We start from the raw sequence: 16982 nt of genomic DNA, 5'->3' as shown, positions 1-16982 counted from the left end.
GCTGCCTCCCTTGTCACCCCTGCACTCTCACTTCTCACACCCTCAGACCGGGAGCAGAGATGTGTCTTTAAATAACTGGAGTAAATCTTTCCTATTTGAAAGGGAGGGATTGATGCCACAGACAAAATTCATCATAGGGGCAGGTGCTCTATAACCTATTCCCACCCCCTGCAGCTCTGTCAATGTCTCTCCATCCCACATACACCCTCCCTGCTCCTTCAGTCCTGACCTCTGCAGAAACCAGAGCCAGGATAGGCAAAGTCCGTAAACTATTCGCTCACCCCAGCCTTGTCTTGTAACAACCCTGGCTAGTCCAGCCCTTGCCCCGGGCACAGCTCTGGTAACAGCCATCGAGGGAGCAGTTGGGTTTTGCTAACCTCATTTCAGTTGTGCTCAGTTTAGACTGGCCCCTGCCACTGGTGCCCTATTGTGCTAACCCCCTTTCCCGGCTATAGCTCAGGGCTCTGATTTACAGGAACTTCACAGCTTGGGGATGATGCAGTTGCTCCTTTAGAGCAAAGCCAGCATAGCCTGAAGGCAGTGAAGTGGGGAACCATTTTAACTGCAGACTCTGAACTACATTTGGTAAATTGCTGTTAAACAGCAAAAGACCGGGGCAGCCCTTTATTTTTAAGAACAAGGCTGTGCTCCATTGAATTACAATTAAAATGGTACAAAGAATAGTTTAATAATAATACCTAACTCTTCTATCACACGTTCAGAAGTAAATCTCAACACACTTTAAAAAGGTGGTCCGTATCATTATTCTTAATTTACAGGTGGGGAAACTGAGGCAGTGGGAAGGAAGTGACTTGCCTAAGGTCAGCCAGCAGCAGAGCTGGGACTGGAAACCAGTTCTGAGTCCTAGTTCAGAGATCTGTCACCTCAGCCACACTGCCTAGGTTACACAACAGGTAACTAACCAGTGGAACTGCCTGCTGTAAGATATTGTGGCAAATAGGTAAATCTTACCAAGCTTAGTGTTATACATGGATAAGAGTAGCTTGGGAGGTAGAAGATAAAGTAAAAGTTACAACAGCTCCCACAGTCTCTGAAGCTACCACTGGAGGCAAAATTAGATGGTGCTGGGGAGGGAAGAGAGAGGAATCATCTCTATGAGTGAAAAGCTCGGGCATGTTGTGACATTGTGCCAAGCAAGTAGGTTATGAATAACTGCTCCGCAGGCAGGCTCTGGTAAATCTAACTGTGGGGCAGAGAGGTGACCCATCCGCATGGGGAAGCTGGCAGCAGTGCTGCTGAGGTGGTAGCTGCTTTAGGTGGGTGCAGGACAGTGGGATGCAGGGGTGTCCATGCAGCAGATGGTTGGGTGTGGGCGCAGGACAGTGGGGTGTATGGGTGTCCATGTGGTAGCTGCTCTGGGTGGGTGCAGGACGGTGGGGTGCAGGGGTGTCCGTGCGGTAGCTGCTCTGGGTGGGTGCAGGACGGTGGGGTGCAGAGGTGTCTGTGTGGTAGCTGCTCTGGGTGGATGCAGGGGTGTCCGTGCAGTAGATGATTGGGGGTGAGGGCCTGTGCGGTGCTTTTCCCCAGCCAGCCATAGAATACACGGCACAGGGAGGAGGAGAAGGAGAATTCCATTCCATTCCATTCCTTGCCCGTGCCCCCGAGCCGCTCCTAGCAGCCACGCAGGGCTGGAGACCTCCCACTCCCCACCCTGTAGGCTGATGCTCTCCTGTGGAACTACAACTCCCATCGTGCCCCGCGCTGCCCCGCCCCTCCCAGCCGGGGGGCTGTTTAACCCTCTGGCTGCCGGGGAACAGTGCGAGCGGGAGTTCAGGTGCGCGGCGGGGTCTGCCGGCCGGGCGGTCGGTTCTGTGCTGGGCCAGGCTTTGCGGGAGCCCGAGCGCTGGGGGTCTGGCCCTGTGCTGGGGCTGTGGGCGGGGACTGCGGAGCCGGCCTGCTGCGGTGCCTGGTTGTGTAACTGCTCCAGCCCCGCTGCAAACCCCGGCGGGAGCGTTATAAGGGGAAACTGGCGGGGGGGAGCCAGCCCTGTACTTTATGGGAGGGGCAGGCTGGAGGGGAAGCTGGCCCTCTGCTGGGGGGGGGGGGATACTGATGGGGGGGGGAAGCTGGCCCTGTGCCCGGGGCGGGGGGACAGGCTGGTGGGGGAAGCTGGCTCTGAGACGGGGGCGGGATATTGGCTTGGGGGGGAAGCTGGCCTTGTGCCGGGGGGGACCACTGGCTGGAGGGGGAAGCTGGCCCTGTACTCAGAGCGAGGGGACAGGCTGGTGTGGTGGGGCTGGCCCTCTGCCGGGGGGGGGGGGGTGGGAGGGATACTGGCTAGTGGAGGGGGGGGGGAGCTGGCTCTGTGCTGGGGCTCTGGAGGGGAGCTTCCTGGCTCACGGGGACCCAGGGCCCATCTCTGTTCCTGGTCCGGCCAGCTTGGTGGTGCCCATCTCCTGGCTGTGCACTGGCTCTTCATGGAAGGGGTTGGTGGCTCAGCCCATGGCCTGGTGGTCCCTAATACCTATCCTCAATGGTATCCTTGTCCACTGGCTCAGCCTTGCAGTTGTCCCCTGCACACCAGCCGTTGGGTCCATGTTCACAGGCCAGGAGGGTCCGTCAAAGCCAGGGATGGAGAGAGCTGCCCGCCCTGATTGGTAAGATGCACGTGTTACAGTAGCTACTCTGCCTTATGCCTGGATCTTGCCTTCATTTGGGCAGGTGTCTAAGATGCCAGAGGGCCCAGAGCTGCACCTGGCCAGCTGCTACATCAACACGGTGTGTGCAGGACTCATCTTCTCAGGGAAGGTGGAGAAGTCTGAAGTGAGCAAGAACCCAGAGGTGCTGTTTGAGAGCGACGCGTACCTGATCTCTGCCACCTCGCGGGGCAAGGAGATCAAGCTGACCCTGACGCCACTCAAAGAGGAGAAGAGCGCACTCCCTGGCAGAGGGAGGGACAGGGAGGGGCTGAGCCAGAACGGTCTCCAGCAGCCCATGGATCTTGTCTTCCGCTTTGGAATGTCAGGCAGCTTCAAGCTCACCTCTGCGGCGGAGCTGCCCAAACACGCCCATCTGCGGTTTTACACCAAGGAGAGCCCGCACCGAGCCCTCTGCTTCGTGGATTTCAGGCGCTTCGGGAGGTGGGAAGTGCACGGGACGTGGCAGCTGGATCGAGGGCCATGTGTGATGCTGGAGTATGAGAAATTCAGGTGAGATCCACTATGACCTTTCATCTCTACTTGAGAAACTGACTAGGAGTGTGTGTCGAGGGGGGGGCGGGGAATGAATGATATACACAATATTCTAACAGTGAATTCTGTGGGGAGCCTGGTGATAGAATATGGGGCCTTTCACCAGTACAGGGACATTTGTAGCACACGTTTATAGAAACTCTGTCTTGGGTTGAAGACTGTCTGGTGCTTTGCATTCCCAGAGCTCTCGCTATGAACAAGAGAACAGGCTTGGTTTAAACATCCTCCTGTGTGGCTTTTTCTTATAAAACAAGCGAACAGCACAAAAATAATTCTTAAGTATTGCAAAAGGGAAGAGCACAGCTGGGCGATTTAACCCTCACAGCAATGGCTCTCCAGTGGCTATGCAGACCACCTTGCTATCTACTCAGTTCAGCATGTTGAGAACCAAGCCGGGGGAGGCTGAATGGTTGGGAATGAGGTAGGTCCATGAGGTCTGTTACGCAAAGTGGGAGGCTGGAAAAAGCTGGAGATCCCCTGGGTTAGTACCTGTTAACTGACTATGTCAGAGACCCAGAGGACTTTGGTCGAGCTCCTGTATTATTTTGTACAAGTTAATGTTTCACTCTTAATATGTGTCTATTACAGTTGTGAAACAGTGCAAGCGAGCAAGATCCCTGCTGTAGCTACTTTAACACCCGCAAAATCCCATGGCAGTCAAGGAGGAGCTTGTAGCTTGATGGATAAAGGGCCTGGTCCCCAAAGATATTGAGGGTCCTAATTTCTGTTGGAAGAGCCTAAATACCTTAGAGGGTGTGGGCCAAAGTGCCCACTTTGTATTTCACAGGTAGAATTCATAGCTGAAGGGCGTATCACCGACTGACAGAGGTTGGAGATTGAAAGGGGTCATTGGGTTGTTTGGTGTACACACACATGCCTGCCTGTCCAGGTACCATGTGGTACGTTCATTAGTGGATTTTCAGGGTTAGTTTTGAATTTGCTGAGCATTCGGATTTCCACCGCTTCCCTTCCAATCTTTTCCACCCTCATATTCTTAAATCTTCCTTTCCCTAATTGAATCCCATTCAATCATCAGAAGCTTAGTGAGTTTGTTGGTTCATTCCCTGAGCACCTTGTCAAAGGCAGGTTGCATAAAAGGATTTCAGAGTCTCAGGCATTGAGTCCTTGTTCATTTCATCCCCCTCCTCTTTGATGAATGAGCTGCTCCTTCTTCAGTGCATTTCTGCGAGCCCCCTTATATTTCCCTTTGGCAGCATTCCTTGAACCCTTTTCTCTCCACTGCAAGCCTCACCTGGCTCTACATGTTGGTGTTCCCTTATCTCTTTGTTGTGCAGATCTTAGAGCAGCCCTTCATAAAGCCACTCTTCAAAGGCTCCTTCTTGTTCTTTGTATTCCTCTTTTTCAGAGGACTCAGACTGCCTTCCATGCCTTAATGGAGATGTCTCTTACTGTTCCTCCAGCCTTCTTTACGCTGTGGTGGGTCTTTAATGCTTCCTCTTATCACACTCAATTTCTTAATTTGCTTCCCTGCAATCAAATACCTTTGTAACTTCTGCATTCCGGGAACCCGTTCCCTGCGGGGCTGAATTCAAGTAGCTTACAGCACTGCCCCTGCTAAGGAAAAAGCGGGTCATCCCTGTACCTTTACCCAAAGGGTTTCGCCACTACCTTTATCGTTACCTGTCTTATTGTAACGCCTCTTGATGTCTAATGCTGCCCACTCCTCTCTCCTACACAGATTGTTTGCATCTGTATTTACAGTCTTGCTATAAGAACCATCCCCCAAGGTTTCACTTGTGCCCGCTAGACCATACCCTCCATCATTTTTAGTTTCACTTCTCCCTGCTTATGTCTGGAGAGGCAGATCCTTCTGCAGCAGAAAACCCCACTGGAGAACAACCTCACCTCCCATGTTGGTTAGTGTGTTGGAAGCACATCACAGGCTGAGTGAGGTGGTCGTTTCCCCAGCCCCTCCTCCCTAGCTGACCGGCCCTGCTGTCTTCCAGGGAGAACGTGCTGAGGAACCTGTCTGACAAGGCTTTCAACAAGCCCATCTGCGAAGCCCTGTTAAATCAGAAGTTTTTCAATGGGATTGGCAACTACCTCCGAGCCGAGATTCTCTACAGGTGAGCAGAGTGGAGAGGAGGAGGCCTGGCCTGAGGAGATGTGGTCCAGTTCCCTATTCCACCCCAGGCTCCCTGTGTGACCTGGAGCAAGCCGGGCCTTGTTTACACAGGGACGCTGAGGAAAGTTCAGATGAAATAACTAAAGCTGTGAAGTTAATGCGCGGGACTTCGAGTGCATTAAACCCCCGAGGAGGATTCAGCTACAGCAAACTAAGGCCGCTTTACTTCTGAATGAGCCTCTTCAAATGGGGGGTTATGATGCACTTTCACTGATGTACCTTCACTTCACAGCTTCAGTTAACTGGTCTGAACACCCTATGGAGACAAGCCCATAGCCTCTCTGTGCCTCAGCTTCCCTATCCGTACAATGGAGATATTAGCACTACCTCAGGGATTGGGAGGATAAATACATTAGAAAGCATGAGGTGCTCATGTATGTATAGGGTCCCTTTTACACAGTATTAGACAGCCAGACCGTGTGATTCCCATCCCTGTAGCTACGAGACCAGCACCATGGAAGCGTCCAAACTGTTGAGAGGCCACCCATTTCCCTTGCTGAAATGCAGGCAGCCCATGTCCATTCCAGCGCTAAGCATCCACAGACAGCACTGCCAGGGCACCTCATCTTTGAGCACTGTGCAGTTCCTGCACTACACGCGCTACCAACACAGCCCGGACCTTTTTTTTTCTCCCTGAGTGGCCTATATATGCTGGGCCTCTCAGATTTGGCCTGCAGTGACACTTTCAGTCCGGGACCTCGCCTGGGGAGCTGAATTTCACCGTGCTCACGTGCCGTAGTCTGAGTGCACCAATGTTTTACTGTGTAGATTACATCCAGCTCGTCAGAGGTGAAAAGCCAGTGCTTCCACCCACTGCGTCAGCAATCTCCCTCCCCTCCCTTAGGCCGGGACTTCATTTGCACTGGCTGGCATTTGTGCTGGGGTCCTCACGTAACACATGGACTCTCCTAGGTTAAAGATCCCTCCCTTTGAGAAGGCTCGGACGGTGCTAGAGGCTCTTCAGCATCGGAAGCAGGTGAGGAGGGTGGAGAAGGCTCACACACGTGCCCAGAAATGTTCCAGCTCATCACATAGAACTCGGGGTTCGGTGCTTGCCCCGTAGCGCCTGAGGATCACAGCACACGGGTCGTGATGGTGTCAGTGGCTCTCGGACCCTCTGCAGCCCCAGTTACGAGTTGTAGCTTTAACCCTAGAACTTCCACCGCTTCTGGTTCGGGTCCTGTTGCTCTTTCTTCTTGTTAGAATTGGCTGCTGTCTCGGAGGTGGATCCTCACCATGAATCAGGAGGCCAGACACTCTGCCTTCAGGGCTTGTTCTGGGTCTCACAAAATCCCTTCTTACAGGGGATTCTCAGTTTAATTCTTCAGGCTTTACCCCCGCCCCGTGACGTGCAGCCACATTGCCATGGCCTGGAGTCTGTCAGATCCCCCCCTGCTCAGCCATATCATTATGTGCATGGCTTGGATAGGTGACCTGTGCAAACAATAGTGGTGCCCATTTAGCAGTTGGCTCTGAGTCAGGCCTGGAGCAGGCAATGCTCCAGCATGGTGTTTGGAGGGGTGGTTTTCTGGAGAGCTGTGAGACAGGGCCTGTTCCCATGTGGTCATTGAAGCTCCTCTGGCACCTTGTCCAAGCAGGGATGTTAGCACCAGAGCTCGCCAATTCCCAGCTCTGCTGACTGCATTCTGGCTCCTCAATTAGCTACGCAGCTTGAGCGGGAGACGGAATTCTTCCCTCCCCGTGCTCAGACTTGCCGTGGGCTCTTTAACAGTTCAGTGATTGCATTTGGCTCCTCCATGAAGGAATCGCTTGCTTCCTCGTGTGATATACAGCACATGTATGGTTAGTTTATAAAGCACGTTGGGGTCCTTTGGGAGGACAGATGCTACGCAAACATCCGCTTATCCTCCAGTGCCTTTAACTCCTAGGAGTTGCTCTGCAAAAGTGCTGCATGTAAAACTTGTTTGCAAATCTTGAGCCAGATGGACCATGACTGCCTATCATGGCATATACGTCTATGGCTCCTGCGTTGTGTATACACTGGCCTTTGCTGAGGGGGACTGCACTCTGAAATATGCAAGTGGCTACTATACAAGGCAGTCACTTGACCATTCCCTCCCCCTACCAATCTCAAATGTACTCAAAGGGATTTAGGCACTGAACTTCCACTGATTTCAAGGGAAGTTAGGAGTTTAAGTACCTTTGGGGATCTGGGCCAAAGAGCCTAGTTGCTGTGAAAATAACCCACAACTAAGAGGACCACACTAGTTTAGGCTCCAAATCTGACTATTCTGGTCTAGTGCTGTGTGACCTCTGGAGGGGAAGTAGCTATTTTAAAAAAAACCAAATACCGTTTTTGTCTGACCGGCCTTTCTGCCTCCCCTCCCCCGGCCTGTCTCTGTAGCAGCAGTTAAGTTACAAACACCTGCGGTGCAGTCAGTGATGCATCCCAGCCATAAGAGATCTTTAGCCTTCAGATGCAGCCAGGCTAAATTCAGCCCTGCGTAGAGTGGTAAAGTGACTGATGTATACAAGCGGGTGCTTTACAGAGGCAGGTCAGATTCCCAACTGCATCAAAGTCTATGGAGTTAGCCCTGCTTATGCCAGGGCTGAATTTGGCCTGGCATCTGGAAACAGGGAGCATTTAGCAGCTGGAGGGAGAGGAAGCTGGGTTGGAGCACATGTCAGGGCAGGCTTAGGCCGCTGGTGAGGGAAATCTTGGGGAGGGGCGAGGAGCAGGATGGCTTGGCAGCTGTGGAGGAGTTGTCTTGTAGGAAGGGCTGGACAGCTGGGACGGGACTAGACTGGTTGTTTTTGGAGTGGGACCAGCTGCTACAGAGGGGCTTGGAGTAAGGTCTGCACCGCAGTCAGAGGTGTAAGTGCAGCCCGTGTCGACATAGCCAAGCTCTCTTTGATTCTGCCGCCTCGCTAAAACTAGCAGAGAGGCTGTGGCGCCCGGGCTAGCCACCCCCATACAAGCCTGCCTGGGACCCGGGGTATGTACGCCGGTGGCTATTAGCAAGCTGGCTCAGGTATGTCTGCACCTGCTGTAGTTGCACCTCGGATTGCAGGGTTGGGCCTACCCTTGCTGGGAGGAGGAAGGGCTGGATGGCTGGGGAAGGGTTGCATGGGAGAGGGTTGGCTTGGGCTGTGTCCAGGCTGCCTGTTTGAATCTCCTCCTCTCAAACCCAGCAGAGTCCGGACCTGACCTTGAGCAAGAAAGTGAAGTTAAAGCGGGAGAATCCAGACCTGCTGGAGCTCTGCCATGCAGTGCCCATGGAGGTCATTCACATGGGTAAGGAGGCAGCTCAGGGAGCACAGCCTCGGGTTCCTGCCCTGCAGCGGGCCATGGAGCCTGTGGGTGGGGGTGACTCAGCCGCACCAGCAGGAGAAGGTGCAATGAGATGTTGAAGTTGGGATTGGGTCCCTGCTGTCTCCAGCTGGGCAGACACTCAGCGACAGGGGAGGGGTGGGACAGAGCCCTGCTGGGGTGGCTTGGGGCGGGGGGTAGCGGGAAGCAGGGGCGCTGTATGAAAACGCTCGGGCTGGGCGTTTAATGCCAATGGGAGGAGGCTGGGCCTTTGCGTGAGAGGCAGGATGACACCAGAGGTGCTGCATGGGGTGCACCAGTCGCCCCTGCAAAGCTACTTCCATCACGCTGAAATTGTTCAGGTTTCAATGGGTAGCTATTGTCATAGGCCAGTAGCAAAACTCCCCAGTAGCCAGAGACGGGACACTCGATGGGGAGGGCTCTGCGTTACTCCAGAGAATTCTTTCCCAGGGGTCTGCCTGCTGGGTCTTGCCCCCTTGCTCAGGATCTAATTGATCACCATATTTGGGGTCAGGAAGGAATTTTCACCCAGGTTAGATTGTCCAAGAACCTGGGGATTTTTTGCCTTCCTCTGCAGCATGGGGCACAGTTCACTTCCAGATTTTAAAGTAGTGTCAATGGTGGATTCTCTGTACTTTGAAGTCTTTAAATCCTGGTTTGAGGACGTCAATAACTCAGCCAGAGGAGTGGGTGGCTGAGGTTCTGTGACCTGCAATGTGCAGGAGGTCAGACTAGATGATCCTGATGGTCCCTTCTGACAGTAAAGTCAATAATAGGAGAGACCCATGGTGGCCCTGTTTGCTGAAGAGCGGAGAGCAGGTGCATGTGCTGTCCCCCTGCTCAGTGTTCCCAACACAACGGTTGATTGCACAGGACAGACTTCACTCCCTGTCCCAGCTGGGATGTGTCCCTGACTCCGTCTCTGGGACTAAGCGAGGAGAGGCCCCATGGTCCATCCATTATTTTCCCTCTCTTGCATCCTTTCTGGGTCTGCCTCTGCTTCAGCCTGCTGTAGGTTGTGGCCAGACTTCCCCTGAGGATTTCAGCAGACAGACCCCTCCGCCCCGCCAGAGCTAACTGCATTGCGCTCTGGCTGTGGTGGCCAAGCCAGACAGCAACAGACATTGGGGGAGATGCAAAGCAAAGACGTGTGAGCCCGGATACAAGAGAAATCGACGACCTCTTGGCTTATCAGAGCAGTCGATGTCTCCAGCTGGTGTGGAAATAGAGGCACTCCCTTAAAAACACCAAGCTCCAGAGAGCTGAATGCTTTCAAACTGCGTGTGTGCAGGCTGGAGAGGTGCAAATCCATCTCCAGGCCATCCCACGTGGGGTACGTGAGAGGGAGCCCCTGGAAGGGTTCAGAAAGCTGTAGCTGAGCATTGCTGCTGCCCCCAGCAGGGGTCACTGTAGCATAGAGCAAAGCCCACAGCTGATCAGCCCCTCACTGCTGGAGTTGCAGGGGGAGCCCTGTAGCTGAGAGTTTTCCCTGATGCTCATTTTTGTATCCCACCAGGGGGGAAGGGTTACGGCTCGGAGCCCTCTGACGATGCCGCGGCCTTTGAGGAGTGGCTGCAGTGTTACTGTGTCCCTGGCATGAGGTCGCTGCGCGATGGCAATGGCAGGACCATCTGGTTTCAGGTATGAACCGCGGTGGCCTTGCATTTGGCGGGGCTTGACCCTGCTGCAAGAGGAGACTGGCAGGATGCCTGCCCCAGGGCCGGATTAATGCAGGGGCTTTAGGGGCTGCAGCCCAGGGCCTTGGGCTAAGGGGGGCTCAGTGGGCCAGATGTGGCCCACTGCTTCTTTTCATCCAGGCAAGTCTCAGCGCTGCAGGCTGGACACCTGTCCCCGAGCCTTGGCACCCCACCCTGGAGCTGCAAGCGCCAGCTCGCTGATGTGCCCCTGCGGCCCCTAGGCGGAGGTGTTCAGGGAATCTCTGTGTACCAGCTCTGCAGCTCCCATTGGCTGGGTACTGTGGCCAATGGGAGCTGCGGGGGCAGCACCTGCAGGCACGGGCAGTGTGCACCGCGCAGAGCAGCCTGGCCCCTCTGCCTAGGGGCCGGACATGCCGGCCACCTCTGGGAGCAGAGCAGCGTGGAGCCAGGGCAGACAGGGATCCTGCCTTAGCCCTGTTGCGCCACCAACCAGGAGCCGCCCGAGGTAAGTGCCACCCGGCCAGAGCCTACACCCCGCACCCTAATCCCCTGCTCCAGCCCTGAGCCCACTCTCCACTTCAAACCCCTGGGGTCCCCACAAAATCTAATAGCCCTGGGCCCACAGGAGAGAGAATCCAGCCCGTCCTGCTCTGCATCACCAGGAGACATTAGCTAAGCCTAGCACAAAGTCTGTCCCTTTGTTACCCGCACAAAATTCTCTGTCACTTGCACACTCTAGAGCACCCACCTCTACCTAGTTCCTAGGGCTCAGGTGTGACGCTCTTAATTTAGGCACTCTAACTTTACCCCTCCGTGGACTCTGGGCTCTACTCCTCCAGGCTCAGAGCAAACACCCATTCCCTCTGGACTCAGGGCCTAATCTTTCTCAGGGTTTGCAGGGTCTTTTACCAGTGAAGGAGCCTTACACAGTAATATTCTACTTAACCTCTATTTATTAACAATCACCAAAACAGAATGCACATGCTACACATACAATGCTCACCACTCCCAATAAGACAGATGAACTTTCCCTGCTGGCCAGTCAGAATCAGGTCATCTGGGGGATTCCAGTTTGTGCACGGTGTGATTGGCAGAGTGTTGAGGTCTGGTAGCTCTGATCCTGGGGCTGTGTCCTGGAGTTGGTTCCCAAGAACTTCCTTTTGGGCCCCAGTTTATATAGTGAAACTTGAGTCCTGCTTAGCTAAAGACAAAACAACAAAGAAATGAGGATTTCCCAACCACAACTGTAAGTGGTTTCTTGCCAGACAGATGCTGTCAAACTAAGTCTTCTTTAACCATCTTAAGATCCGTTTCTTTATCTGGTGATAGTGGGTGCTATTAGGACAGGGTCTCCTTATCAGCCCGATGCGACATTCCTTTAATGTAATTTAGATGGAAAGTGAGGATGTGACTTCCTGCTTCTTAGCTAGTGGCTGCTGCTCTCAGTGTGGCTGCAGACAAAGGCCTTAGGCCTTACCATGTGGCTACAAGAAAAGGCCTTGTCCTTGCACCTAGAGACTGAGATCTCTCCCGCTCACCAGCAAGGAGACCGGATGTGCTCAAGAAATCCTGTCCCGCTCACCTGGGCAACTTGGAGGAGGGGTGGAAAGAAATGGAGGACACAAACTCCAAGTCTAGGGTGGCAACATTTGGGCTTTTACACTATTTTGAGTGAGCTACTGCTGCTCCGAGATGCCATTCTGCCACTGCCTGTTGCTCTGGCTAATATACGGGTGTCCCTGCTGCAGGGTCTGGCAGCATTGCTGACACCTGATGGGGGTTTGAACTGCCCTTTGGATTGGGTTAGGGCACTGTCTAAAAGCTCTTTCTTCCTTTGCAGGGGGAGCCTGGACCTATGGCCCCGAAAGGTGAACATCGGCTTTACTCTTCCATGCTTTGCAGGGTTCTCTTGCTTCCGGTTGGGTTGGGAGAGGCAGGGAGAGCCGTCGCTTGCTGTGGAATTGTTAAGGAAACAAGCGATGCTCTTCTCAAACTCTAGCTCGCTGCCCTGAATCCAGTAGTGGTTACGCATCATTACCCCTGGGTGACAGTTCAGCAGCCCGGGTGAAAGGAGATAGTGAGTCTCCAAGGGTCCCATTATTGTTGGCAGCCCAGTATCACGTGGCCTGTGTACCCTACAAGTGTCCATGCATGTGAACGTAGGGAAGCTACCACTGTCGCTCTCTGTGCTATACCTGCTCTATGGAGGGAGAGCTACGCAAACCAGCCCACTCTGAGCACCCTCAGTGCACTCAGTTCATGTATAGTCCAGGCAAGATGTCCACAAAACCAGCCAGCTGTGTCCAACCTCTCTCAGAACCATCTCCAAGCTTCCAGACCAGATGGGGGAGCTTTTCCTCCTTGTATGGCTTCCCAGAGGAACAGAGGGCTGGGGATTAGACCTGACTCAGCTGCAGTCAGGCCCCTTTCTCACCTCCAGAGTTAAACTGTCATCTTAACATTCTCTCCCGCAGGAGAAAAGTCCCGCAAGAAGCGCTCGCGGGTGAATGCTGACCCTGAGCCTCCAAGTCCAAAGGTACAGAGCCTTTGTCTAGACATCTCCTGTATCTCTCAGTCTTTATGGGGCCCCTCTACTCCCAGAGTCATTCTCCTGCTGCCCCATTGTGCATTTCATTGGATCTTTGTATGGAAGAAGCTAAACAACATCTCAGCCTTCACAACCCCCCCATTATTCCCAGATGAGAAAACTAGAACAGAGAGGGACCAATGTGTTGCCATTAGGGTTTGATGAATCAGGACTAGAACTAATAGAACCCAACCTTGCACTCTTGTCTTCTAAGCAATAGTGAAACAGCTAATCTGTTCCCCTTTGTTGTTAAACTGTGCAAATCCGCAAACATCCCTATGCATCTCTGGCTGGCAGACTGTCAAATACCTGTGTCTGTCTGCCTGTGTAACATAGGCACTATCAAAATAAATATTCTTTCTAAGGGCCAGCCAAGAACCCCACTGCACTAGGTGCGGTACAGACAGAGTAGTAGATGGTCCCTGCTCCTAAGCCAATGATGTGAGCTCTGTCTTTGCGTTGCACAGCACCAAATGTTCTCTGAGCATGTATTGTAAGGGCTGCGTGAACAGCTGGTGATGTGCATTCCTGAGGTGGAGAACTTTAGGGAGAACAAGGCCAGATGTTCACATTTGGTGCCTGACTTTAGGCAGGTTAAGTTTTAAAACTTGCTCCAGTTTGCTCCCAGCTGATGTGTGTGGAGTAAACTCCATAGAACAGATGGTTAAAACTGTGCATCTTAAGGTTGAGCCGAGAGCAGCTACAGCTCTTCCCACAACAGCCTTTGCCCCTGGTTCCCCTGAACTTTCTAGTGAGATCCCCAAACATACAGAAGAAGTTAAAGTTGCTTCCCTGTGACTGAGTGTGCACATTTCAATCATCTGCCTAGGTCACAAAGCCGGTGCCTAAGAGAGGATCGAAGGGCAGCAGCAGCCAAGAGAAGGTAGCAAAGCGATCTGGCAGGAAGAAGGGGAAAGAGCTCGTCCAAGGAGCCGAGAATGCCCAGGCACATGAAGCAAGAAAGCCAAACACCAGGTCCAGAAGGAAAGTGTCAGCAAGTCAAGCGTCTCCCACGAACGAAGCTCCTGCTGCAGATAGGAAGAGGCAGGCATCTGCTCGGAGAAGCACAGGTTAGAATGCTGCACTGGCTCCAACATAAGCATGGGACAGGGATAGGCCCGGATGGCTTATGCTGGTCAAGGTCAATCTGGCTTTTTTTCAAAAGTGGAATAAAAGAGCTTGTGTTCTGCAGGGAAAGGGAAGCCGCATCCACCACCCACGCACTGTAGGATTGTTGGCCGGGCACTGGAGTTAGAAACTCTGAAGCGAATTCTCTGTGCACGTATTGTGTGACCAGATCACTGACCGTAGGCATGGTGGGTCCGCAGCGAGTGATTCCTTAATGGACACCAGGATAGCAGACTAGTGGGTTGGGGCAGGAGATATCTTACACAGGATCCTGGGGCCCCAGTTCTGCTGCTTTGACTGCAGAATTTCCAAGTACCAGGATGCAAATCTTTAAAATCGCCTGGTCTGCTCAAGGCAGGGGGGGTACTGAGAGAGAGAAGGGTTAATCATGAGGTGATGAGGATGGCTCTGAGGACCCCAGCTGCAGTAGAGGGGAGGAAGGAAAGGATCTCGCCAGGACTGAGATCTGAGTTCTATTAGGAGGAAATTGACACTCCCCCCGGCGCCCCCAGGATTCTCAGGCAGCAGAGGTACCTTCAATCTTCCTGTGGGAGAAATTGAATTTCCCCTGCTGCAGGGAACAGGCAACTTGACTGTCAAACTTTGCCCTCACTGCTCTGACTTTCTTTCCTGTCTTTTTAGGAGCAGCTACTGCTGCCCCAAGATCCAGGCGGGTGAAGGCTGAATGACTGGTCTGGCATGGCATCTGTTCTCGCTCCAGCCTGGAGTAACTCAGCTGGGAGCTCGCTTGCTACTGCTGCATGTGCTGAGGGAGACGCGCTGGGAGCAGCTGCTGGGGTGACTCTTCTCTCAAGCGGGCATGCCCGCTGCATTGTTTCTTAGATCCCTCCTCAGAGGGGGCTTGCTGCAGGGGCTCTAAGCAGCTGACGCAAGAGCCCTGCCCCATGAAATGAAGAAGGTGATGCCGTGGCGTCAGCCTCCCTGCTCGGTTACGGGGTTTTATTCCTTTTTAAATGTGGCTCCAGGACACAGCAATTGGGTGACTTTGTATCAAATCCCTTGGTAGCTGCCGGGGCACCCGCTGGTGACTGCAGCTGAAAGCTGGCGGCTCTGGGCAGAGAGAGGGAAATGCACCGAGAAGGGGAAGTCTGAGGTTGAAACAGTTTCCTGAGGGTCAGGTTAAAAATCCTCAGAAGACCCTAGCTCTTCATTTCCTGCTCTCAGCTGCCCTTTTCAGCCTCCCTGCACGCTGCCACGAGATGGCTCTGGCTTCAGAGGCTGTGTTTGGCCCAAGTTAGTGGGGACAGAGTGGAGTATTCAAATGTTTTTATTGCCCTGGCTGATTCCAGAGTCTCTCACCCTTGATCTGCAGGAGGGCTGAGCTTTGCAGATCAGCAGCATTTTATCTCGTGTAACTCGGGAGGAGGGTGGCAGTGGCATGCCTGAATAAGGGATCAACTTTGCTACAGGAAACATGTGCAGTTTCTGGGCAGCGGCGATGCAAGCTTTTCCTTGCTGTCCCCGCTCGTGTGCCTGAGTGCTGGCGAGGATCAGAAGGTAGGACAGCCTGGGTGGCTCTTTCAGAACTTCACCTCTGCAGAGGGGATGTGCTGACACTTAGCTGTTGTGTGGAATGAGTCCATCAGTCAGTCACTCCTGAGCTGGGCTGCCCAGAAACCAGTGCCCTGAGGTTACAGGCTCAGCAGCTGTGCCAACCTGCCCACCCTCCCCATAGTGTGGTTCTCTGACCCAACTGCCAGTGCTTTTAGCAATCTGATTTTAGTACTAACAATAAAACTTTTCCATAAGCAATACCTTGTGTGGCTGCTTTGCTGTCACTGCAGGAGACTCTCAGCTGTTCTGGAGGCCAAGTATTAGGGCAAAGCAGCAATACAGTAGTAGTATGGCTTACAAGGCATTCTGCTGGGACCTGCCCTTTCTGGGCGCTAGTGGTTCAGATGTGCCTCTTTTCCAGCTAGCTAAAGGGAGTTCCTAGTGGCCATAGTTAAACTGTGCTGGATTCCTGTTGTGAGCATTCACATGGGGAAGGATGCTACAGAAATACCTGCCCATAAATGGAATAAAGAAGCCCTTCTAATAACTGGGAATTAATGGCAGATTCTTCTGGCGCCACTTCAGGTGCTAGCCTGGATCATTTCGCTAGAACTATTTTTTTTCATGTCTGGAGGGAGTTGGGGGGGGGGCCTTTGACTGTGGGTGAGAACCCTGGCTCCCCATCTCAATTAGGAAACTGTTGCAGTGAAACTGAAGGGCTGTTGAGAATGCCCCCTGTGACAGTCTGTACCCCTATGCTCACCACTTTATACAAGAGTGTTCATGGTTTTGTAAAAGTATGCCTTGTGAGGTATCATTTGAAGGGTCATAATTGGCTGAACATTATTGTCCTTGTAAAATATGTGCAGCAACATTGTGTGTACAATTATAAGATTATATGGTGTGACTTTACTGAGACATGCTCCAAGTTTAGAAAAACAGTTTCAAACTATTTGCCCAGAGACCAAGGCTAGCCAGCACCTCAGCCAGCTGTCCGCACAATCAAATGGACTATCACCTGGTTAAGCAACCATTCTTTGGCAGTAAGAAAGGTGTGAGCGAGAAATTTACATCTTGGCAATGGAACAGCTGGGCTAAACAGACAGGCTGTCACGTGAACTCCAGCTGGAGATGATCCTCAAAGAGGAGGAAAAGGTATAAAAATGAGGAATAGAGGCCCCAAATCACCTTTCTCTCATCTCTACTCACGGCATCGACAATGTTTGAAAGACAAAGAACCTGGGGAGGGGTCCTGGCTTGGAAGGAATGCAGTCAGACCGTTGTAAGCCTATTGTGCTTCTTCTTGCTCCAAGTTCACTTAGCTTGTTAGGTTAGGTATTAGTTTGCATTTTACCTTTTATTTCTTCGTAAACAATTCTGACTTTTATGCCTCATTCCTTGTAATCACTTAAAATCGATCTTGGATTGAAGTGTTTGCTGTCCA

At 52.7% G+C, this 16982-nt stretch overlaps 1 protein-coding gene across 3 annotated transcripts; it reads left to right on the top strand.

Annotated features, from left to right (window-relative positions):
• The first annotated feature begins 1677 nt into the window (after window positions 1-1677).
• Window positions 1678-15796, top strand: NEIL1 (nei like DNA glycosylase 1). Of its 3 annotated transcripts, none has more exons than XM_044979395.1 (10): window positions 1678-1795; window positions 2683-3170; window positions 5180-5299; window positions 6271-6334; window positions 8512-8614; window positions 10167-10291; window positions 12149-12176; window positions 12783-12844; window positions 13725-13965; window positions 14666-15796. In XM_044979395.1, the coding sequence occupies exons 2-10, from the start codon at window positions 2692-2694 to the stop codon at window positions 14710-14712; spliced, it is 1269 nt and encodes a 422-aa protein (XP_044835330.1). In that variant the 5' UTR covers window positions 1678-1795; window positions 2683-2691; the 3' UTR covers window positions 14713-15796. The 3 variants fall into 3 exon arrangements, with proteins under 3 accessions (XP_044835330.1, XP_044835331.1, XP_044835332.1); XM_044979396.1 differs by lacking the exon at window positions 1678-1795 and adding an exon at window positions 1907-1930; XM_044979397.1 differs by lacking the exon at window positions 1678-1795 and having other exon boundaries at window positions 2340-3170; window positions 8515-8614.
• The last annotated feature ends 1186 nt before the right edge of the window (window positions 15797-16982 follow it).

This window comes from Mauremys mutica, chromosome 11, assembly GCF_020497125.1.
Source record: "Mauremys mutica isolate MM-2020 ecotype Southern chromosome 11, ASM2049712v1, whole genome shotgun sequence".
Classification (NCBI taxonomy): domain Eukaryota; kingdom Metazoa; phylum Chordata; order Testudines; family Geoemydidae; genus Mauremys; species Mauremys mutica.
The sequence above is the reverse complement of the archived record's forward strand: the minus strand, read 5'-3'. Positions and strand labels throughout refer to the sequence as shown.